Raw genomic sequence first — 24,578 nt, 5'->3', positions numbered from 1 at the left:
CTTTCTGTTCATGAAATGGTTTAAAAATTAACCTTTGTAAAATGCTTAGCAAGCTGCATCTGGATTAAATATTTTGAGAAAGTTAAGACCATTCCTTTTCCTTATTGCCATAGTGAAGCTTAAGACTTCCCTTGAGGAAACTGTTGGCCCAGCCCCCATGTTCACTTCTTTCCCAACATGTCTTTACTGCTCTCCAGTGGAAACCTTGGGAAAAATCTTATCTATACTGAAGTCAGTAGAAATAGACTGTTTTCCTTACTGGGGCAAGGATTTCCCTCTAAAGCAGAGCTTTTTTTTTTTTTTTTTTTTGAAAAATTGAGAAATTAGGAAAACTTGGAGCCACCAAGCCAAGGAGAAAAGCCATGAGGTTTGTCAAGAGCAGTGTTTCTACATGTGGTTATTTGTGGGTTTTGTAAATAGAACTGCACAAGTCTGGAGCACAAACCATACACGTTTAGTTCTCTGCTTTACATTTATTGTTTCCTTGTAGTTTCTGCCTCAGAGAAGGTCTTATTTTCATCCTGAGACACTCAGGAGTTGCCTCACTGCCCTTTGAGTGAGTCTGATCCTGCAGCTAGCTCAGTGAGAGTCACAGCTCAGGCAGTGAGCTTTTAAATTCCTGGGAGCAATGACCCCGGTGCAGCAGCTTGGAGTCTTTCATGTAATAAATCTGACTGTTTCACTTAGCTTCTTTTTGTTAGAGACAAACTCAGCAGTGTACATTGGGAGCACTTCCCTTGCCATTGTGTCTGCATAGCCTCGGGAGCAGAAATGCATCTGTGTAAATAAGATGCTTGCTGACAGTATAAATTATGTAGTGGCTTCTGGTTTTGTGTATGTTGTTTAGAAAACTGTTCTTAAGGATGTTTTTCTTCCATTCTGTTTTTTCTTCAGCCTTTCATTATCCTAAGCTTAATGTGTCCCAGTTGATGAAGTCTTCCTGGGTGAGAACAGGTATGTATGGTCTCTGTGAGTAAGTAAAAGTGCAATTAGTTTTGGTAGTGGGATAACTAGCCTGCATAAATATCGATAGCTTAGGGGTGCTGCATTTTTATGAGGTAATAACATGTCTGAGCCGAATAAATTCTAAAACCAAAGGCCCAGTGACCTGGAATATTTGGGAAATATAAATCCCTGGTCTAGAATTAACTACTGAAATTCCTTGATAATGCACACAAAGCACTTTTTGTCTATAAGGCAGTTCATTCTTAGTGAAACAGCTCAGACTGTCAGGCATAAAGTATCTACTCTGCATGTTGTCAATATGCCACATTGATTTTTAGGTGCCTATTTTAAGTGAAAATTAAAATTGTATTTGTGTGACACTTTCTACCAAAACATGCCCAGAATAAAACAGAGTGAAAATAGATGAATTCTGAGTACCTGAAAGAGTTTCATTGATCTCTTCTGATTCGTTCACAGAAGATCCCTCCCACCAAAGTCTTCTGAGTGTTTTATTCTCTAATTTACAAATATGCTTGAGCTGTCACATTTAGGTGCTCAGAGGCTGTTGAGGTTGCCTTCCTGCTGTAGGTGTTACCTGGTGTTTTTAAGCCTGACTGGTGAGGAGGCTTTGCCTTCCAAACATGTTCTCAGGGTGCAGGTGCCCCATTGGATACTCTCTTGTATTCCTACAACTTTCATCACCTCTAGTTCACCTGTTGTATAGACCTGCTCTTTTTTCCAGGTTTCCCTGTCTCCTCCCACCAGTCACCACTTCACTCTTTAAGCAGGAGAGCAAATTGCACCTCAATTTCTGATGCCCAAGTGGTTTGTTTCAGAGAAGAAAGATTTAGAATTTCAGATAATGCTCAGTGATGTGGGATAATCTCCTGTGTGTGCCTCATAACCAGTGGCATCCTTCCTCAGAGATTTGTGTTGGCTTTTTTGGCTCCACCTGCTCCCTCTCTTGCTCAGCCTTAGGTTTGTCCATTGCTGCTGAAAATTCCCTTAGCTCCTGCAGTAAAAAATGGGTTCTTCCAGCTCTGAAATCACATTCCCTTGGGTTTTGATAAACTTCTGCCTGTAAGATTTTGAAAGCCAATTGCAGCAACTTTTTTTTTTTTTCTGCAGAGGAATTTTTTGTAGTCTCAGTTCTTGCAGGATTCTGGGAAGAGCTGGTAGACTTTGGCTGAGTCATTGCTTTCAGTCAGTGTTTTGTATTTTAAGGGTAATGAATCATGACATGGGAAAATGATAGAATCCATGCATGTAAAGATTTTTTAATATCAAATTACCCAGATATATGTGCATGTATCCCACTAGTCATAAAAAGCTGGGATATACTCTCCCTCTGTTGTAGAATACAATTCATGCTATTAAACATAATTTATTGATACTGAAATCCAATACATAGGCAAGAACAGTTTTCTGCTTGGTGTATATAATAGCCTTAGGTCACTGTCTGTTTTGCTATTTAATTCTGAGTTACTTAGTCTGTGATTGAATTTAGAAGACAGATACTGTTGATCTCAGTGACAAATCATGAAAATGTTTCCTTTTTCTGATATCTGCAGTGAAAGCTTCAAATTGAAAACGTGGCTTTAATAGATTTGGTTTAAAAATTTAAAAAAAAATTAAAATTAAATATAATTGATTTTATCCAACTGCTGGCTTTTTATTAACCTCTAGACTTAATAAATGTGGAAACACAGAAAAAGCGGATTTTTAAAAATACGTGTATTTTTAGTGGAGGAGAATTAAAACTGAATTTATTTGATGCAGTCAGCAGTGAGCTGGTTTGCTGTCCTGGAGGGTTGTTCAGTTGGATCATTTGAATGATTACTGCTCCATTCACTCCACATTTCTCCAACTGGATGCCATCTTGCTAGTAAAAGTCCACCCTTTTTTTCATCTTCCTTCAGGGATTCCTCTCAGCATTAGCTGCCCCAGTGACCCAGGGTACCTGGTTGCCAAGTGAGCAGAGCTGCAAACCATTTTTTTATGCTGTGATTGTCATACTTGTTAATCTTATCTGGGCAAGTTGCACTTGAATACACAGCTTCATTCCTGTGCTGGTGTTCTACTTTTTCTCCAGGACTCTGAACCCCTGCCCTCCCCAGCTCCAACTGGGTACACAAGTGCTGGTACATCTCCAACACAACACTTTTGACTGCAATTAATTGAAGGAGACTATTTAGACTAAGTTTTCTCTTTTAGTAGTTTTTAAAAATTCATTGGATGCTCATGATTTTATGCATTTTTAGAATTGAAATAGTTTCCTTATTATCCTGGGTCTGTCTAGCCTGGTTAAAGTTCCAAAAAAATCCTCTGGCTGAATTTTTTTCCCCCCTCAAATTACTTATTTTGGGGGAAAAAAATTCACTCCACATTTCTCTAACTGGATGCCATCTTGCTAGTAAAAGTCCATGCTTTTTTTTCCTCTTCCTTCAGGAATTCCTCTCAGCATTAGCTGCCCAGGGTATCCTTGCCCTCCCCAGCTCCAAGTTGGCACACCAGTGTTGGTACATCTCCAACACAACACTTTTGACTGCAATTAGTTGAAACAGACGATTCTAAGTTTTTTCTCTTTTAGCAGTTTTTAAAAATTCATTGGATGCTCATGATTTTATGCATTTTCAGAATTGAAATAGTTTCCTAATTATCCTGGGTCGGTTAACGTTCCAAAGAAATCCTCTGCCTGATTTTTTTTTCCCCCAAAATTATTTATTTTTACTTTTTCCTACTAAATGTCTCCCTTTTCCAGCAAGTAACCTCCACCTGAACAGGTCAGAATTCCCATTTAAATAAAGGCGCTCTCGGATTATTCCTGAGCTGTCCCAGGGCGACTCAGAGCTTGCAATTGAAGTTGTGGAGAAGAAGCTGAGAAGTTTTACTAATGAATGTGCTTTCCTGGGCTGTTTTCTGTGCCGTGCAGTTCTCCTGGGTGTGGTTGACCAGCGGGTTCAGGAGGAAGTGTTCCGGGCTGAGATGGAGCGCAAACTCGCTCACCTCTTCAACGAGGCTTTGCTCAGAGGCAGGATCTGGAGACGGGCCAGCTTTGCAGGCACCAACATTGTGCAGGTACTAAGAGGGTGAAAAATAAAGCATAATAAATTATTGGATCATTTAACATGAGTGTTAACAAAGCTTTCAGGTTTTGAGTTGAGAAATGTAACTCAAAAGCGTGCGTCACCTTTAGCTAGTTGGTGATACTTGTGTTTTGCACCTAAAATATGGGACTTCTTTCAAGCACCACATATGTCTTTTAAGCTAAACATAACAAATGCAAATAACTGATTACTAAAAACTTTTGATGGCTTCATAGAAACAACAGTGAAAATTGTTTTACCAACGTCTTATTTTAAAAATGTCCTATCTTGTTTGGCTTTCATGATGTGCCTAGCAAAAGGAGACAGGATGATAATCTGAAAAACATTTGTCTCCTGGGACAGCTACTTCACAGCTCTCTGATGTTTTGGCAGTGGTGTTGAAATACAAAATAGAGTTGTGTGGCTTGGTGCAGCAGTAAAGTAGTACATTCTACCCCTTAACTTCTTACTTGTCACAGTACTCGTGGTCACAGGATTGGATTTCAGGTAAAAATGATTATTCATACCAAATTTTGCACACATAGCAACTTCTGTTATCTGAATTCCAGTGCTGCTTTAGAGTTTTAGAGTCACAGGTGGATTTATTCACATTAAGTCCAAGAAGACTTTGCTATTTAATTTAAAGTTTTAAATTCTGATGTGTCCTTTCTAGTCAGTTCAACAGTCTGAAAGCCAAAGTACTTTTTTAATGGCTCATCTTCTTAAAAATTACCATTTCCAGCTAATTCATTGACAGTTGGTTTACCTCCCACATGCCCTTTTTGCATTTCAGACCTATTGCCTTTATTTAATTTAATCCTATGGTTTTTGCTACCACTTAAATTTCCAGATGTTGGGATATTTTTACTTCTGCTTTCCTGTCTCAAAAACATCTGTTTCAGTAATAGAGATTTTATTTTATTTTTTTCTGTACAGCTTTGAATTGCTGCTAATAGGTGTCTGCTTCAAATCTCCTATTCCCAGCACCTCTTACTGCACTTTGTTCATTATGCCTTTGTCCTCCTTTTGCATATAAATTAAACAAATATTCCTTATGTTGCTAGTGAAGACACCACAGCCTATAAAACGTGTATGTTTAGATTACAATTTTATGACTTTGCACAATAAAGCTCAGGTAGTTTATTTTTTCTCATGCACAAAATTATGGGCACATCCTTTTTCGATAAGGAGTGGTATTTTGGAAAGTGAAAATACAGCATTTTTTTCTTTTGACTTTGTGTTATGTACTGGGACATAAGATGTCGTCTGCAGCTCGTGTTGCAGACAGCAATGCTGCTCATTTATGCCACTTAATTAGTGCAAAGAGCCTGCCAACTGCTGGCTTTGGGCAGAGGAGGGTTCTGTTCATTACAGTCAGCACATCTTACCATCACAGGGCTTCTCCAGGTGCTCCCAGCCCACCCTTCCAGGTAGGGTTAGAGCTGAACAAAGGAGATTGGGACAGAGGGAGGCTCAAGAGAAACCTTGCAGTGAAGTGTGTGTGCTGGGTGTGCTCACAACAGCAGGTACCTGCAGGTGCCACAGCTCCTTGGTACTGCCTTGGCAGGATGTTCAGGCAGGTAAGAGCCTGAAAGGCTGTGGTGTGCAGCTGCAGTGATGGTGAGCTCCAGACTGAAGGATAGTTCCTTTCCAGGATGTTCCCCTGTTAGCTGAGGATCTTGTCCATAGATATCTGCCATAAACCTTTTACTGCTGTTAATTCTGTTCCTCTTAGCCAAGTTTATAAGCTGTGTTTGTATCTTCTGGGAGAGCTAATATTTCTTGTGCTCTACATTCACATTTTCCCATACGTATTTCTTGCACACAATTCAGTGACTGCTATGATAGTGGAGCACAAAGAAGTGAAAATAAAAAAAAAAACTGCCAGCACCAAAAGTGTTGCACAGTTTTGACAGAACATGTTTATATATCCCTTAAAGACTGGACTCACATTTCACTTGCCTTGTGACCTTCCAGACTGGAGTTTTTCCTGAGGTGAAATGTATTTATAGTGTATTGAAATGTGACATTTCTAAGCTCTGTGGAAAATCAAGACTGCAGGTCAAGAGGTGAAGCAATTATTTGTGAATGTTACTGCAGGCATATTAGTTTCCTTTCACGTGCTCAGGAAATAGAAGTGATACCTTTTGAGGTTTAGATTTCATTTCTGAAGGCATGTGTTAGTGCCTAAGAATGTGAAAAATGATGCTTTAAGCCTGGGCACTCTGAAGAAGAGCTTTGGAGGGTACCCAAATAGCAGGCTTTCCCCTCCTGTTTCACTGTCTGTGCTGTTAACAGGTGGCACTCCATGATAAAAAAAGAAAAAAGTCTGTAACCATTATGTACAAAAACCCCTCTGAAGCCTCACACCTGGTTTTTGTACTTCTGATAGTTCCACTGATTTTTCTGTGACATTGTATTAATGTTTCACAGAGTAGGTCTTACATATTTTCAATGTGCATCTTCTGTTGCTGCAAATTTGAAGGCACATGCTTACTGTGGCTTGCATTGCATCTGCAGAGACCTATGCCATATTTATATTTTAATATCTACAATATATATTTTATTATATTATAGTTTACTGTAATCATTCTCATTACATTTTTTAGGACTTAATTGTAGTTTAAAAACACAGCAGCAGGTAATAAAAAACAATTAATTTTCTTTTATTTCAACATGCTTGGTCCTTTGAACCTAATAGAAAGTGAAAAGCTGATCCTAGTAAATTAAACAAAGAGGAATGTTCTGATTTAAAGAACATGCTAGGCAGCATTTTATTTGCAGTGTGTGTGAGGAGTAGCAGCTTATGAGAAAATGCAGTGACTGAATTGAGCTTTTCATTAAGGCAAAAATTCATTCTCGTGTTTTTCTGCTGACAGCTTGTGTGTCTCTCCTGGCTGAGGAAAGCCTGTCTTGCTGTGAGTTTTTAGGTTTATAAATGAAGTCTTGCTATGAGTTTTTAGGTTGATAAGTGAAGCCTTTGGGCACTGCTGCTGCTTCACCTTTTCCTCTGAGGCTTTTGGCCCCTCCAGCAGCCGGCCCAGTCAGCAACTGACCCCTCTTGTCAGGTTGCTCACAGCCTGCTTGTACCTCTGTGTGCTGACCACAGCACTGCTTGAATTAAGTGCCCAGACACTAAAACCCTACTCTTAATAAGACAGAAAGAGGATCTTTTTTGTTTATTTTTTTCCCAGTATGATGAAGGAAGGAAAGAAAGGGAAATAATCCTCCTGCAGGAGCACTGGAGGTTGTATGTGCATATCTGCTTGTTTCACAGTGGTGCTCAGCCTTCCAGACCCTGAAACAGCTCACCAGGGCTTCCTTGCTCCTTCCTGGATTCCTGACCAGGACATCCCTCTGACTGCCCAGGACTCTGAGAATGCCTTGGAAGCTTCCCCACACTTGTATTTCTGTGCCTGAAATTACCAACTAGATTTTGTTACCAAGGCAACTCTGTTCACTGACCTATGATATTCACTTGAAAACACTTTTTAAATTAAATTTACTGACACCTGAACACAGTTAAACCTTTCCTCTGTGGAGGTTAAATGAACATCTAGTATCAACAAAGATGGTATCATTTATGTACACAGGAGTTGAATTAGTCTTTTCTTATTTTTTGTTCCCCCCAACATTCTGCCTCCTGCATTTAAAATTCTTCTATCTCTTCTCTCCCTGTGTCATCTCTCACTGCCAAAGTATAAATGTAAAGTGCTTAAGTGCTTCCTTACATATGAGCTGCTTTGCTGGATGCCTGGCAAATACTGTTTGTCTCTGCTTGCATTCTTATCATTCTCAAGGACAGAGACTAAAGCAGTCTGAAGCTGCACAAAGAGTGTAATTTGGAACCATGTGTCACAAAACTTAAAATCCAGAAACTCTGTAACAGACAGGCACAGTGACTGTGTGCCTCAAAACCATTAGCAGATTTAAAAGAGTTCAGGCCCAGTGTGCCATTTCCTGTGTTTCAGCAAACTCAGAGGCTAGTTGCAAAAATCAATAAGTAAAATTTAGATGAAAACTGAGGTACTGCTATTGTCACAGGTACTGGGTTTATGTACAAATCTAATTGTCTTGTATCTGCTTCCAGACTACCCTGCTAGTCATCAGCATTCCCAGACTAGAAATCCATAACACTGTCCCCATGGTTTTGAAATTTTGTCTGCAGCTTCTCTCTATGAAGCTTCTCTCTCTGTATGGTGTGAGCAGTCATAAAATATTGTATATTCAGAAGAAATTATTTCAGATAAAATTTACCTTAAAATAGTGACCTTAGTTTATCAGCCCTATCCTGCACCTCCACTGAACTTTTTTGTGCTTGTTCCCCTGTTCTCTGTACTGTGCTGAAATACCTCCAGCTCCTTCTTCCTGTCTCCACTCTCACTGTTCTCACTCATCCCTGTTCCTCAGCATAGGGAGCCAAGTGCTGTTGTTTAATTCTGTGTTAAAATTTGTCCAGTTTCCATTGCAACTTGCATGAAATCTTGTCCTTCTTACCCTCTGCCTTTTCTAAAGGCAGCTGTGGAGAAGTTCCTTTGTTAACCCACACAGGCAGCTTGGTTACCATGATGTGTGCAATACACATAGTTACACTCCTTGGATTCTTCACAGACTGTAAAATATATGACAGCTCCGTTAAAGAATTTTCTCATTTTCTGTGATTCTCTGGCTATGCACAGAGGAGCTTCATAAAATTAAATCAAAGAACCCATTGATTTTCAGTCCCACATGGCCTTTCAGCTCCCTCACCCTCCATGTGAGTTAGGTGCTGCTTGGGAAGGTTTCATCTGTGCTGGGAGCAGATACCAGTCTGTACACTCTGCTGCTCTGTGCACTGAAGACCAAGCTGTGCAGATGTAATATAACATAAAGCTGTGGGCATTTGTTAACCAATTGTATATTTGTATAGTTGTATATTTGAGGTCAATGAAGCCAGATTTAGCTTTACAGCTGCCAGGTATGTGTGTTGTAGCCTCATTTATTGATGCTCTTTTATCACCTTCAGTCAGGTATTTGTTTTCCCTTAGCTGGTAGAAGAGGGAATAGTGTTCAGGTAAGCAGCAGCATCATTTAATGGGTCCTGTTAGCAGTTCTTGCTGCATTTCAGAGATCTGCACTATTTTTCTGCTCTATTTGTAGATGTGCTGTTTCTTGCATCAAATATGACTGACACTGAACATTACTTTTTGCTTTCACTTGATTTGTCCTAGAAGATTTTTATGACAATTGTGCTTTCTCTTGTTTCATTTTTCTCTCCTCTTTTTTAAAAATATACACACACACACATATATATATATATATACATATATATATATATATATATATATATATATACACACATATATATATATATACATATATATATATATATATATTGCTGTTGCCATTCCTGGGAATTGCTTTTTTAGGATGTGTTGAGTTGCTGTTCCCCAAAACCAGAACATCATTCCTGTTGTACTTCTTTCTTTCAACGTTATTTGTCTAGTTGGAAGCTAGGAAAGAAAACAATATAAAGATTTGCTTTTGTAAGCCTCACATGCAAACATGTGTATGTTTGCTTTACTTAAGGCCTGTGGGCATTTTCTGAGATTATAATTTATTAAATATGTACTTTATAGCGAAGGATAATTCTGAAGGAAGCAAAATACATTGCTCTATTTATGTCAATTTCTTCCAGAGCCCTTCAATCTCTTTTAAAAAAGTCATGACAGAATATCTCCTACTGTTTATTGTCCTAATTCTAGTTTGAGCTCACCATTACATGGTAAATGGTTAAACAGAGGACAGTTGTTACATAAAAAGATGTAATTTTACAGGAATTCAAAGTTTCATATGCAATGTAGATGTTTGATGGTTTAAGAGTATCTACAGGGCTTCCTCATAGCATGCATTCTTTTGGTTATTAATGTCTTTAGATGTAGGTAGGAAGAATTCCTTCCCACAGCTTTCAATACATTCCTTCCTGAAGAAGGGTAGATGCCAAGGGGAGCTGTGTGCAGGATGAAGGTGATTGTGCAAGTGCTTATGTTGAAACAGAGCAAACAGTTTTATTTGATGCTAACAGAATATTCATCTGTGTAGCTGCTTAACATTTAGAAAAACTGGAGCAAAGAGGTGTGTGTGTTATGAATAACAAATCAAAGTTAGACTAGGCATTTAGAGAAGGGAAAAATGCAGTCACACTTCTTCTAACCAACCATTGCTAAAGGCAGTAGAGGCTTCCAGAGTGGCACAGCGTTGGCATCTTTAGAGTGACAGCAGTTCTCTTACTTACCAGATGTGTACATTTTTATGATACAAGTATGGGGGGAAAAAAAGGAAAGGTTAGCCATAAAAATGTATTTTATAAGGGATCTTGAAATTGAAACATAACTTCTCTGGAAATTTTTCTTTGAGTTACAACAGAGGAGAGAGAGTATGAACTCTTAACACAAAATGTAAGGGAGCTCCAAATAAATACAACTTAAAATGTAACAGCTTTGCAATTTCTTTCCAGATTGTGAACGTGTCACGCTTAGTTGGTGTTGATAACCCCGTGGAGCTGATCTACTTCGTGGAGGACCAAGATGGGGAGAGGCTGAGTGCTCTGAAGTGCTCAGACCTGATGAACAGAGTGGACATCCAGCGGGCTGCCATCATCCTTGGGTACCGCATCGAGGGCAGCGTTGCACAGCGTAAGCCCTGTGCCATCCACACCTCTGCCAAGCTGTCCCATCCATGCCACTGTCGAGCCCTGTGCCATCCCCACACCTCTGCACAGCCCTGTGCCATCCCCACACCACTGCACAGCCCTGTGCCATCCCCACACCTCTGCACAGCCCTGTGCCATCCACACCTCTGCCAAGCTGTCCCATCCATGCCACTGTCGAGCCCTGTGCCATTCCCACATCACTGCCAAGCCCTGTGCCATCCCCACACCTCTGCACAGCCCTGTGCCATCCCCACACCTCTGCCAAGCCCTGTCCCATCCCTCCACTGGCAAGCCCTGTGCCATCCCTACACCACTGCCAAGCCCTGTCCCATCCTCACACCACTGCACAGCCCTGTGCCATCCCTATACCCCTGCCAAGCCCTGTCCCATCCCCTCCAGTGCCAGCAAAGGCAAACAGGAGGGGTGGCTTTACCTGGGAGGTTATGGCACTGCATGGTGCCCACTGTTGCAGTGCTTTGTTTTTGGGGCGCTGCAGCTTTGACACTGCTGAGGAAGTGAATTTTAGCAGCCTTGCAGTGAGCTGTGCCGTGCTGTTTCACCTCTCTGAGCTGATGGTTGCAGCCAGGTCTTTAACTCCAGCCTCACTGCATTCACTCTGTGCTTGTGCTGGAAAAGCACAGTGCTGGCTAAAGCCCTTCGTGCCATTTCCATGTCATCCTGCTAGGCCAGTGTTTCTTTACAGTTTGTCTTGTCCAGGAGCTTGCACAAACCCCACAGCTGGGAGATGGGAGTGCATGGATATGAAATGGGTGTTTCCTTTAGTTAGTGTATTCTAGTTGAGTGTTTCCTTTAGCAGTGTATTCTAACACCAGTCACTGCTTTTTTGTCTGAATTATTTTTTCTGTGAAAGATGTACACTAAGGGTAGTTGGGGCATTTATTTCTTCCATGGAATATGATTGACCTTGGTTTTATTTGTTTGTCCATCAGCAGTATATAAGTAATGTGATCTTTTAGTGAATATAATATAAAAGTAATGTGATTTTTTTACTAGGTATATATCAGAATAAATAGGATAGGTCATGTAAACTCATTTAATTACTTTATTCAAGAGGCTTGGTACATACATAATTAAACCCATTTTCAGTTAGTAGCGAGACAGAATACCCAACTCAAAATTCTGTGTTACCTTAAGTTTCTTTCCTAATTGTATCTGAGGAAGAGACAAGTATGATCTGCAAAATACCTCATTGGTATGAAGGTTTAATTACCTTTTCTCATTTCTGTGCAATATGGAGGCATGAGTTACATGGTACCACAGTGTATTTTGCCAACAGAACAAGCATGTGTAAGAGATTTAAAATTCTCTGCAGAAAGAAAAGAAAGAAAACAGTAATAATTGTACCATCTGTATGTGTTTCTAAATTTTGTCCCTCTTTAAAACACTTGTGTACAGATAGGTCAGTAGCTCATATACATCTCATCAATATCCATTAATGGACTGTAATGCTGGTTAGATGGAAGTGAAAAACATTGCAAGAATAAATTCTCTTTACAAAAATGATACATGTTGAACAAACTCATAAAATGTTCATAGCTTATAGTGCATGTTGAAACTTGTTATCTTTGACCTGTCATTCAAAAGTTCTTCTAAGAGTCACAGAGTCATAAAAATCTTTAAGTATTTCTATTGGAAGAAACTACACCAAAGAAATACTATTTTTATAACAGAAAACATAATGTGAGAAATGAGCTGTTAGATGTATAAAATATAAAAATTCTATGTTCTTTTAAGTTCTAGACTCATCATTGGAATGATTACTAATAAAATGATATCTAGAAAAAAAATAGAAGTACTCTTTTTAACTTGAAAACATAATTTTTAGAAAGTACATCAATTTGATTAGAAATGTATTATTACTATGATTTTTTAGTCCCATGATTAACCACTGTGCAAAATTAACAAATAAAAGTTTTGTCATTTATTTTAGTTTATCTTTTGCAAGAATAACTTGTTTGATTACACTTCCCAGCAATTTTGTTTTCTGCTTGGGGCTAAAGGATCTCACACACTGACAATAAAACGGAGAGAAGAAAAAAGTAATCAGCAATGCAGAACTATACACCTTGTGGAGGAGGTTCAAATTGGTTTTGATAACAGAATGTTAAAGAGAAGAGGCAGCTGGTAATACTGTCTAAGGCAGGAAACAGGCAGCAATGTTGGAAAGTCTATTTTACCTTTGCTAGTGGTAGAATAATTTTTTTAGACCCATTTCACTATGTCAGCTTAGTTTTGGGTTACAGGATGATGTGGCAGAAGAGCCATTTCCATTAGTATTTTAAGTACAGCTCTTCAGAAGGTGGGCCAGGACAATTGATCTCCTGCCCCATGCTTCCTGAGCCCTTAACCTACAGTGGTGTGGCATTTCCTGTGATGTGCAGCTGGTTTCTGATAAACTCCTTAACTAGCATTTACAGGAACATAAAAATACATAACCTTGAAGTGTCCTCAGTTGGAAATATAACCATGTAATATTGCTGTGTTCCTTTTCACTTTCCAGCTGTGGAGAGGCTGAAGGAGCCCACGTCAGAGACTCAGAACAGCAACCTCTGGATTATTGTTGGGGTGGCAGTCCCAGTTGCTGTGGTGCTCCTGATTGTTATTATTTTATACTGGAAACTCTGCAGGACAGACAAGCTGGAGTTTCAGCCAGACACAGTGAGCAACATTCAGCAGCGACAGAAGGTAAACGGGGAAGCTGTGCTGAGAGGAGCTGGAGTATTCTAAAAACAAAGGAATGTGAGACTCTGGGGAGCACCTGGCATCCTTAACTAGCATGTGTAAACACAGTTTCAGAGCATTCCAGTTTAGAGGGAAAAAACAAAGAAGGAGGGAAGCAGTCTAATGATAGTTGAAGTTAAGAATCCCATAGTGTTTTATTTATTCTCCTGGGTATTTGATACTGCATTAGATAGATCCATCCTTCTGAAATGTGGGCACTGAGGCTGAAAGGAACTCGTCTTTATAACTTCATTTCAAGGCTGTGGCTGGGACTGAATAAGAAGAAATGTACTGAGTCTTGAATCACTGACCTTGTTTTCCCCAGAAGGCTGAATTTTTCTTTGGAGAGTTTCTGCTAACCAAATCTGACAGCTAAAGTGCACCACCCATCATACCTCATACTGGAACTAGAATTTGCTAGAACCTGTCCTGGCTGCTATGTGTTCTGCCAGGGCTGTTTTTATTGCAATTTTGAGAACCTGTTGCAGTACTGGAACATAAATTAGTGGATCTGTGTGTGCCTGCATAAGTGAGTTTGTTGGCCAGTTGGTTAGGATAGTGACAAATTCAGTACTCTTGTCTTTTTCTTGCCCAAGAGTGTAAATCAAAAGATTTGTGATCCAGGTTTTTCACAAAGGATGTATTCAGTAAAAAGAAAGATAAAATGCCTGAAAGGTTACTTTATTTTTACAACCAAAGAGAACCTATGTGTGTCAGAAATTCTTGTTACAGACTATACCTTCAGAAGTATTAATAAAGGCAGAGTAATCTGCCTGTGCTAATCCTGTGGTACTGCAGTCACATTCTGCTCTGTGACCTCGTGTTCAGTCACACAGTTTTCTCCATAACAAGCCTTGTCTGTACACCATGCTCTCTTTTCAAGATAATTAATGATGTGAAAGATGAGAGGAGCAGAAAGCGCTCGCACTTCCAAAGCAGTCAGAACAAATCAATAGCAACTTCCACTTGTCTTGTGACTGAGAATTGTGTGTTGGAATCCAGGCTGGCAACAAGTGGTACCCTTTGATGAACACCACCCCCTGGTACCTCGTTTCACCTCTGCTGGGGTAATATGTAACACGGCTTTTTGACTGAGGAAGTTCCCCGCAGTAGTTTAGACTAATTTGAAAAGGGTCATACAAGAGAGGGCTGTTACCCTCAGTACTCTGTTTGATCACTTTTTCTGTTCCTCTCTGCTAGCACAAGCTTTTTTTGTAAGGAAGCAGTTGGGTTGTATTGGCTGTAAGGCCAGAAACATCTTTCATCTAATTACTTCCTTTTAAGAAAATGGCTCAGTTGCTTTTCCCACTGCTTCCACAGTATTCTTCATCTTAATCATTCATGAGTCAGAAGCCTCAAACTTGTTTATATGCAGGTCTCATTTTGGATTGCCTAGGGAACTTGTCACTTTGCCTTCTTTGGGGAAGTTGCTGTAAGCAAACTAGAAAGAACCAGTAAGGACATCCAGCTCAGTCCTTGTGCCACTGGAGGTAAAGCAATAAAAAGTGTCTTAAATTTTTATCACTTTGCACATCAGGCAGCTGGAAGAACCTACTTTGCAGACCATTTCCTCCTTTCCCTGGAATAAAAGCAGTATTCTGGCTTCCTTACTGTCAGGCTGTCTTTGGGATCTCATGTCTTCATACAGTGGGTTGAAATTCTGGGTCAGAATAGGATGTATTTAACCACCACCAAAGACCCTCAGACAGTCAAAACAGCATACAAATTATTAGGGACATTTGATCTGATCCTTTAAAATTTTCTATGCCCTATAAAATTTTCTATGTATTTTACGCTTTTTATTAGCGTAAATGCAAAGTAGTAATCAAAGGAGTGTCATCATTAGTGGTCTGGTATTTATGTCTGTAAACTCCATAAAAATGGACTAGGCTTCCTCGTCCTCACCACAGCCACATTTCCATTCTCTATTTTCAGAGCTTGACCTTGGTACTGAAGGAAGGTGAAAGCCTGCACTACGTCTGTAAATAGAAAGATATTTAGATTAAAGATCTGAGTTTTTCTCTTGGAATCTATATTTCATGTGTAGAAAACTTAAAGATGCATTTATAGTGTGCTAGCTCTTGTCACTTCCATTAATATTTAACAAAAAATTCATGTAAATATAGAGATTTTCATTAGCATAGATATGGCTGGAAATAGGAGACAATAATTTTCAACCTTGTGGTAAGTCTGTAATGTGTTTTGTGCTTGAAAATGTGTGTTGATTGGAAAATAAGAAACTGAGACACCTGTTTCTTGTTTGGCTGATACCAGATATCCTGCTGCTGGTGGATCTCCAGGGGTGTCAACAATCTTTCTTCAGTATCTTCATTAGCCATTTTAACATAGCAGTTCAGTGGGCAGCATAATGATCTATTAGAATTTACAGTAGCAGCTGAGAGCAAATTATGTTACCTGTGACTTCAAAGAGGGGGAAAAGTCTGTGTGCCTCGTGCTGCAGAGACAAGACTAAAAGGATGGTTTCCTGAAACATGGAGAGAGAGAACTCTGTAAATGTACTGTAAATGCAGATTGCATAAATAAGCCACAGGTTGTGCAGGAGCTTTTTATTCTTAGTTAGAATCTCTCTTACAAATTGCATTATCCTCTTCAGGGAGATTCTTAGACCCTACAAATTTTACTGGATTCTGTAGCCCCATGTGTCAGTCGTATGCTTCCTTTCTTCTCTGCTCTCATTTAATTGTTTCATTCCGCTTTGAAACTCCTGGATTTTCCTGAAGCATTTTGGTATTCACTGAAGCAATATAAGTTTTATTTTTAATCTTTCATATGTAAAGGTGTACTTATACAGAGTTGGTGTGATTTCTGTGTTCCTATGGCCACCATTAAAAGTCATAAACTTTATAACCTCACAGTCCATGTTCTGATGTAGGAGCCCAGTGCTGTTATCTGCTGGCAGTTGGACCCTACATGACTTTTGGGTGTGTGGGGTTTGGCTGCTTGGGGGCACCTGGGTGAAATACTCCTGCAAAGAGTATTGAGAGGGAGCCTGTCATTAAGGGACTTTTTATTTATCTGCTGCCTCAGTGAATATAAACATAAATACATGGGAAAGAAATCTTTTGTGGGAACTGATGCTAGCAAAGCCAGGTTGCATCATGAAGTAAGGAAAAATAAAGGATCTTGAAGAGATTGTGATTTGCTAATCCATCAATTTGCGTCAGAACAGGATTAATGACACCTGTAAAATGTTAGGTTTCCATTGTGGAGATTAAATGGGAAAAGATGCTTAGATCAAAGTTGTTTTTATGCTTCTTAAACTGAGAGTTAAGGAAACAGGGGAGAGCAGTGAATCTATGCAAGATTCATTGGTCTGTGCAAGGATAATTCTTTTGAAGAGATGATACTAAGATATTTAAAGGGCACATAAAATATTCATGACTTGTTCTGTAAGCCATAGCATCCTTCTGGAAATTCACCTTGATGTGACCTGGGCTGTTGCACTGGATTAAGATGTCCTTGCATTATGAAATAAAAAGATGCACAAATGGTATTTCTAAATAACAAGATTTTCTCTCTTGCCATTGTCTATATCCACCATAACATTGTCCCAACCTTTTGCTTGTCCCAAGCCTTTTTTTCCCTGCAAAGAAGCTGTGCCTTTTGTGGACAGCTGAATTTTTCTTCATGAAAAACTCAATGAACTTCTTTAATGCCCAAACCATCATTTTGCTCTGTACCTGTAGTGGGCCTCTGATGTTTTTGTGCAAAACCACTTCTTTTCAGAGAGCAAAACAACCATTTTACATGTTATCCACCATAGGAGCAGAGTCAGCAGTATTATTTCTTTCTCTCTGGACATCCAAAAATTAAAATGGAGCTTGCTTCTCTAGGGGTTTCACTTTCCTTTCTGTGTTATAAGCATTTTAAGAAAAATATCAGATCCCTTCCTAGGACATCTCAGAGATAATTTCAGCTATAGACAATTATTCAGGGAAAGGCTCCCTGCCCTAATGGCAAGAACTGGACAAGCTAATCGGCAGTTTATTTAGAATGTTTTGGGTGTTCTCCTGTAAAAGCTGGGTGTGCTGAAGTCATTGCTTTTGCAGTGATAGCTTTGAGTGGCTTGCTCAGTTCCTTGTGTATCCAAGGGCAGATCATAAAACCCATGGGGAATGATGTCTGCTTCTCCAGTCAGATGTCACTCCTCCCTGGAGCCTTCTGCATGCCTCTGTGCTTCCTAGAGACTGACTGTGTCCTTCTGGTTCAGTGTCCCTCCTGTGTGTGTTTACACCTGGCACAGGTGGAGTGTTCAAAGCCTTGGACCAAGTCCTGCCCCTCCTCCTGGAGCTGCAGCACAGGTAATGCCAGTGCTGGACAGTGCCAGCACAGCTCAGCTGGAGTGTCAGCATCACCTTGGGGACTGTCACCAGCCCTTGCATGTCTGCTCTCATCTGCTCATGGCCACAGGTAATGAGTCATGCCTGCTGCTAGATGTCTGAGAGGCACTTGTGTGGATTTTCATTTCCCCCCTCTAAGCAGGAGTATCTGATATCCAAATGTCATGTGTCAGGTGTAACTTTACACCTCTGAATTGAGAATTTTGCTTGTTATTGTATAGTCTGTAGACTATCTCTTGGATGTTGCCAAGATCAGAGGCCAGCTCTGCTGGAGGCTAAATACTAGGCTTCTGCTCCTGATGCAAAGAATTCTTGTGATGTTTTGACATCCTGTAATCCTTTTGTTCATCTGTCTAGTGTCGAGGCAACAGCTCTGCAGAAAAATTCAGTCAAAAGAGACTCATGTTAGGAAAGGCAGCTGACACCAATCTTATAAAAACTACTTGAAAACTGACATGAGTTTATGCATGAGATTCATGTTTGCATAACAAATACCATTCATTTCTAATAGCTACCTTGACTAACTATCCAAACTGTTGCCTTCCTGGGGATGGCATACAGGATCTCCTCCGGAGTCAATAGCTGGATTCTAACGAGGGATAGAGTATTCAACATCTTAATTACTTCTCAACAATACATTTCTCTGATGGCAATTCCTCTGAAAGAACTCTTTCGTAGTAACTATTTTTCTGTAATGAGGATTAGCTATTCACAAGTGGTAGAAATAAAATGCCACACTTAGATATGCTGCTTATACAAATAGGTATAAAAAGTAAAATGTCTCCATCTGCTTTCTTAGAAACATTTGAGTATCTGTCTTGAGATCATTCCAAAAGGCCAGCTAGCCCAGATGCCACAAGGAAAAGCCTAGGGGGGGGGGGGGGGAGAAGGACAGGGCAAGTATATGGATTGCTTTGCCTTGAGTAACTCTTCAGCCTCCAGTTATTTCTGGCTAGAAGTGATGATATTTAGCAACCCACAACATAATTCTTTTCCATGAAATTGTTTCATTTCATCCTTCTGAGCTCACCTCAGCTGCTGGCAGGGGTTTCCACAGCATGTTACATGTGGAACCACTTCATGTTGTTTCACCATGCTTTTATCCTGCTACTTCAGTGTTTTTCTGTGATGGCCCTTAGTCCTGGTACTGGAGGGGACAGGGAACAGCTGATTCCTAGACACTTCACCTTTGCCAATCCTGACTTACAGACCTCTGTCATATTGCTTTCTCTGTCATCTCTTTTTCCCATCAGAGGAGCCCCAGTTTTCTAATCCCTTCTTTTGAACTGGCATTTGAACCTTTGATAACATGAACATTTTCTAATTCTATTCCATTCGGTTTGAGAGGAGGAGAGTAGAATTGAAAATGCCATTCAAAATGTAGGTGATCAGTGGATTTATGGAGTCATGTTCATGTAGTGGTTAATTTTCAAAAGGAGTAAAACAAAAAGAATCTGTTTTCAAGATACAGGTAAATGTTGTGCCATCCTAAGCATAATAAACCTCTGAGATGAGATTAATGCTGGGGAAATAAATTTTTATCTCCTAAAAACACATGATAGAAAATCTGCTGTGGAATGTAGCTGTTTTGGGAGCATGGAAATACACCAACATCAAATCATTGTTGCCTAAGGTTTCTGTGTGCTGCGCACTTGTGTTTGAAACTTACAGTTTCAGCAAGCAGAATATTTCTGCAATACATGGGAATGTACTTTCTGTGCACATTAAACCCCTCTTAGATATATAAATATGTGAATCATTGAACCCAACAAAATACCAGCATGAAAATTGCTGACCTATGATCTATCTTGGAAGTCTTCAGTTAAAAGTGGTAGCACTTCTCTCATTATTTGTAAGAGGATGTGTTTTTGGACTGTGTTGTCTCTGTGCAGATGGCGAGAGTCATGTTAGAATGTATTTGTTTGCTTCACAAGTTTAGAAAAGAGTTCCCTTAATTTGTAATTTTTTTATGTGTTGTGCTGTCTTCTCTTAGAGGTTGCAGCTGGTGTTGGAGTTACATATGTGGACTTAGAGGAGTAATTGTTAACATAACCTAGGGATGAAAAATACCTGTCTATTGTGTAAAGTTACCAATCTTCTTCTAACTTACTCCTGACACTTCTCTCCAACCAGTGTGCAAAGGAACCTCACAAAGTATGATTAAGATAGTATCCACCCAGAGGCATTTCTGTCTGGGAAGGAAAGCTAAAACTGTGTGATTCAGGAACAAAATTCTGCCTGTTACAGCAGTTATCTCAGCAGCCTGTGGGCATATATGTACTCAGAGTTATGGGCTTTCAACAACGTGATCCCTCTTGTATTTTGTGAAATTTACTGAGCTGTCATGGTAATATTAGTGTGGCAGGAAGAAATGCACAGAGGAGAAGAAGAGGGATGATGGAAATCCACGAGAAGAATCTGTCTTAAGAAAATATTTCGGGACAGGTGTCTTGAGAATCTCAGGCTTTATAAAGTTTTGTAAATTTGGGGTTTTCTTTATTTGTTTTTAATCCTACTCCAGAAGCAAAATTCCTGAGGAGGTATTTTCTGTGGGATTCCTGCTTTCCTTACTGTTTGTTTGGTGGTAAGCAGTAACACAGTTCTGGCTTTCCAGCAGAGGGAAGGAGGACCAGAGGCTGTACACCAGCTTGTTCTGATTTCCTGTGCCACTACTGGCTGTAACGTGTGCTACTTTTTCCCAACTTGATGGGAGAAATCCAAGCAGCTCTGAGCATATTTCTTTTCCCCAAGGACAGGTTTGCTCAACTGCTTTACCTTTTCCCAGAAATGGCAATAGTTGACTGAAATGCTGTTGTGATGACAAATGGGAGATGTAATTTGTATAGAGGTACTTGGTCCAAGAGAAGAAAATGGGTAGCGTTTTGGACCTGCAGCCTCTTTTTTGGCCCACAGGTCTCAAAATGCTGCTTCTGGTTTGAGGCTTGCCTCAGAGGGCACAGGCTGTCACCCCACTGCAGTGGAAGAGTGGTGGCATCCCAAGTAAGGTGTAATAAATTCAGGGAACTGTCATTGCATGTGCACTTCTGTTTACATACAAACACTTATTATCAAGTAAAGGTGTTTAAATTAGAGACTACTTTTTGTTTTGGTCCCTAAACATGTTTTCTAAACCAGCAAAAGTGAAGGAACCCCTCTGAATATTACTCAGTGATGCTTAGTGTTGGGGTTTTGTTTTAAAGAAGTTTGGCTTATGGTACACTGCATAATATCCCATGTCAGAAGAGAGACATAATGGCACAAAGGACAAAAAGACCTCAAGGGTTACAAGTGGGTCTTTTTTCAGTATTTTGAAGGTGGCTATGGAGTCAGAATTCTCCTTCTAGGAGATCTTCTAATATGCTTTTCTCATGAATTAAGGGGGTTTGGTGTCTTAAATCAGATATGCATTATTCTAATTGAATCACATGTATAAATTGTATGCATACTTTGGGTCCCTGGCCATCATCCCAAAGGGTTTATATCAAAGGAGAGCAATGCAAGCAAAAATACAGAGTTTGTATTTATGTGGAAAGATATGTAGGAATGATAATAAAAAAAATGAGCTGAATAAGAAAATAAGAAAGGTGAACATGCCTCAGCATTTCTAAATTCTTATTTATTGGTAGACTGGTAGGTGTTTTGAATATCTTGTGGAACAATGACTGCAAACCATATTGATGAATGATCCTTGTGGGAAAAAGATGTAGATGACTTTTTGGATGAAATAGTAGACACATAATGAAAAAAGAGTTAAAATAAAGGAGACTCTACCAAGCACACAAGCAACTACAAATTCTTATCCTTCTTGATGCGTCATGAGCATGATGCAGAGAATTCACACTAACCCATGTTATGGTGCCCTGGGGATATGGACAAGAGTTTGGTGGTGTGAATGTCAGGTTGTGAAGTCAGCTGGCAATGTGCAGTAGCTTTAAGCTGTCCTAAATCACACTGACTTACATCTTCAACCCACATTAATTTTAAGAGCAGTGTGTCTCATTGACTTGCTGTGTTTAAGCTTGTAGACTTTTTTTTTCCTGAAAAGTTTCTTTATCCAGTAACATTCTGCATGCTAGCATGACAATACGGTCATAAGTCAGCAGGGCTTCTTTACAGGGATTCTTGTCCTGTTCACAAGTTATCTACTGACACTAAAGCACATGCTTAGCTCCTGTTTCCTTAGAAATGTATGTTAACAGCCTCTGCTCAATTCAGCTAGCTCTGCAAGGAACAAGGCAAGACCATGGTATAACTTCAGTAGAAAATGGTCTTGATACATTATTCTTCATATTATGTCCAAAGTCAAATGCTGCTTGTAGGAACTACAGGGAGAATACTGAGTTAAGTATATTTCTTCTGCTTTCTGCTGAAATTACTCATGGAACTGTTAGCAGGATTTGCTTTCTAGAAGGCAGGTTTTTGACATTCCTGGTGTGTCTCTGCATCCAAAAAAACAATATATTGGCAACCATTTTGTATTTCAGTGGCTTGAACCACACTGAAACTATTACCTGCTTTTATGCAATAAGAATTGACTGAGGTGCACAGATTTTGTTGGCTTCTGCAGAAATTATTTGATTTTTCTGTGAATTGAGCTTCAAATACTGGTTTGTTTTTTTTTATTATTATTTCATTCAGTATGTGACAGTAGAATTAAAAACTCTCTTGACTTAGCAATATAAAATCATCTTTAAGATTTTGGCAGGTTCTGCATTTGTGTAATGATGTAATTCCTTATGAGTGCAGTAATTTAGACACGTTCATTTAGATGGTGAGCTTCAGAGTAGTTTATCTCTTTCCTTTTTACAATTATATTAAAGACAAATTTAAACCTCTAACAACTTACATTTAAATCAAGAAATCTTTGCCAAGACTGGTTTTGTGCAGTCCTGGGTAAGGGCACCTGAGGCTGGTGAAGAGATGCTCATTTTCAGTACCTGAACAAGTAACAATATCAGCACAACTTAAAAAGTGCTCTATAAAAGATACCACATTCTTTTCTTGCTGGTGATTAATGTATGAGTAATAGATGACTGATCCACACACGGTGTCCTGACTACCAGTCCCAAGATGGGCAGAGGTGATGCAACCTGTTACGTAACTTGATCTAAAGAAAGGAAGGAACTCAGCTAGTGGCACGCTGAAATTTTTAAGAAAACGTTGGAAACACCTTCAGTCAGAGGTAACACCATTCATTTCACTAAGTCAGTGATCTGACTGTCTTTTTTCAAAAAAAATACAGAGTTGTGGTTCAGTGTCCTTCAGACACTTCTCACTGAAAGTGTGGATTTTGGCTGCTGTCATTTCTCAGTTAAGTCATAATGTTGTTGTGGTCTACAAGGAGAGGTATGGCAAGCATACATTGTATTTTTAAAAAAACAGAGCAGGCTTATGTCAATGTTATTTTTACAGTAATAATCCTATTATTATTTGTTTTGCAAATAATATTTTTAATGAGCAAATTTATCATTTTTTGAGGACCATCTTTCTGTATTCAGTCGCTTATCCTGTTGTATATGTATGTATTGTCACATTTTTCTATCATGCTTTTTCATTCATGTGCAGAAACACATATATACATGCATACAATCTTTGTAGTGGCTGGAGCTGCTAGTGCCATCTGAAGTCTTTTAGCAGGAGATACCTAGAAATGTTTGGCTGAACAGAACTCTGTAAGACCTGAAACATTCAGCCCATTTCCATTCAAATATCAGTTTGATACTGAAACTATTTTTTAAGATGAGAAGGAGAGTTTGTTTTCCAAAGAATAAGATGAAGAGAAAATGAAATGCTCGGTCTGAATTTTAAAAATTGTTGTGGAGAAGCTCTAGAGCACATTCTGGGCCTTAGAGGGTGTAGGTTGTTGAGGGAAAGAGAACAAGAGGGTTGTTTGGTGTGAGGGAAATGCTTTTGCTGATTCTGTGAGGAGCTGCCAGTTTCTGGCTTAAGTTTTAGAAGTTTAGGAAAATGTTTGCATGGGGTTGACAAAGCCCTGTTATAGATTTACCAGTTAAATTGTCAGAGGATTACACCAGTTCTGTGCTTATGAGGTCTGTAGAGCTGTACCATAAAGTGAGAGGGTTTTTCCTCTGTTGTCTTACACAGAGCTTGTCATGATTCCCGGTGTTAAAAGTGTAAAAGCCTGATGAGCCTCAGGTTCTTGGATGTTGTGAGCTGGCAGGAAGAGAGAGAGGTAAGAGAGTGGGGCAGAGACAATGGTCTGCCTGTCAAGGGAAGAGTAGGACCAGCTGAGGAGTTTACCTGGCTCCAACTTAAGGAAAATATAGGTTCTGTGGTGCCTTGGGTGGTGATAGCTGAGATTGGTCAGTCCTCTCTTGCCAGCAAGTGTCCATGAAACCCTGAAGTCTGAGCCACCCTAGCTGTAAACATGCATAGAAGACTCATCTTGCATCCCCTTCTCCTTTCAGTGGGTGTTTGCCAGCTTCTGTGTGAAATGAGATGGGGATCTTGCTTTTGCAAATAGCATTCTTACATTCTGCCCCAGTCTATGCCAAGGATCCAGCAGGGTGGGAGAAACCAAGAGGGTTTCTGTGGAAGAACTGAATTCGTGATGTTCTAACTCAAGGCTTTATTGCAATGCCTGTGTGTGAGAGGATCCAGTTGTGGTTGTTTCAGATAATCTTACAGTGAGAGTGCTGGTCCCTGCAGTACTGACAGCCTTTTAATTCTGCTGCTGTGTGGTCTGTCTGCAGATAAACATTCATGCATACATATGTTGTGGCAGATGTGCCT

The 24,578-nt window shown here is 39.7% G+C and overlaps 1 protein-coding gene across 1 annotated transcript in view; it reads left to right on the top strand.

Moving 5' to 3' along the window:
- The window catches only part of KIAA1549 (KIAA1549 ortholog), a 141,232-nt gene that overhangs the window by 86,828 nt on the left and 29,826 nt on the right, over positions 1-24,578 (top strand). Inside the window, exons 8-11 of the mRNA XM_059473108.1 lie at positions 895-954; positions 3,878-4,023; positions 10,528-10,705; positions 13,244-13,428. Coding sequence (XP_059329091.1) covers positions 895-954; positions 3,878-4,023; positions 10,528-10,705; positions 13,244-13,428 — 569 coding nt within the window. The remainder of the gene's footprint in view (positions 1-894; positions 955-3,877; positions 4,024-10,527; positions 10,706-13,243; positions 13,429-24,578) is intronic.

This window comes from Ammospiza nelsoni, chromosome 5 (genome assembly GCF_027579445.1).
Source record: "Ammospiza nelsoni isolate bAmmNel1 chromosome 5, bAmmNel1.pri, whole genome shotgun sequence".
NCBI lineage: Eukaryota > Metazoa > Chordata > Aves > Passeriformes > Passerellidae > Ammospiza > Ammospiza nelsoni.
Note: the sequence above shows the minus strand (reverse complement) of the source record. Positions and strands in the feature narration are given on the sequence as shown.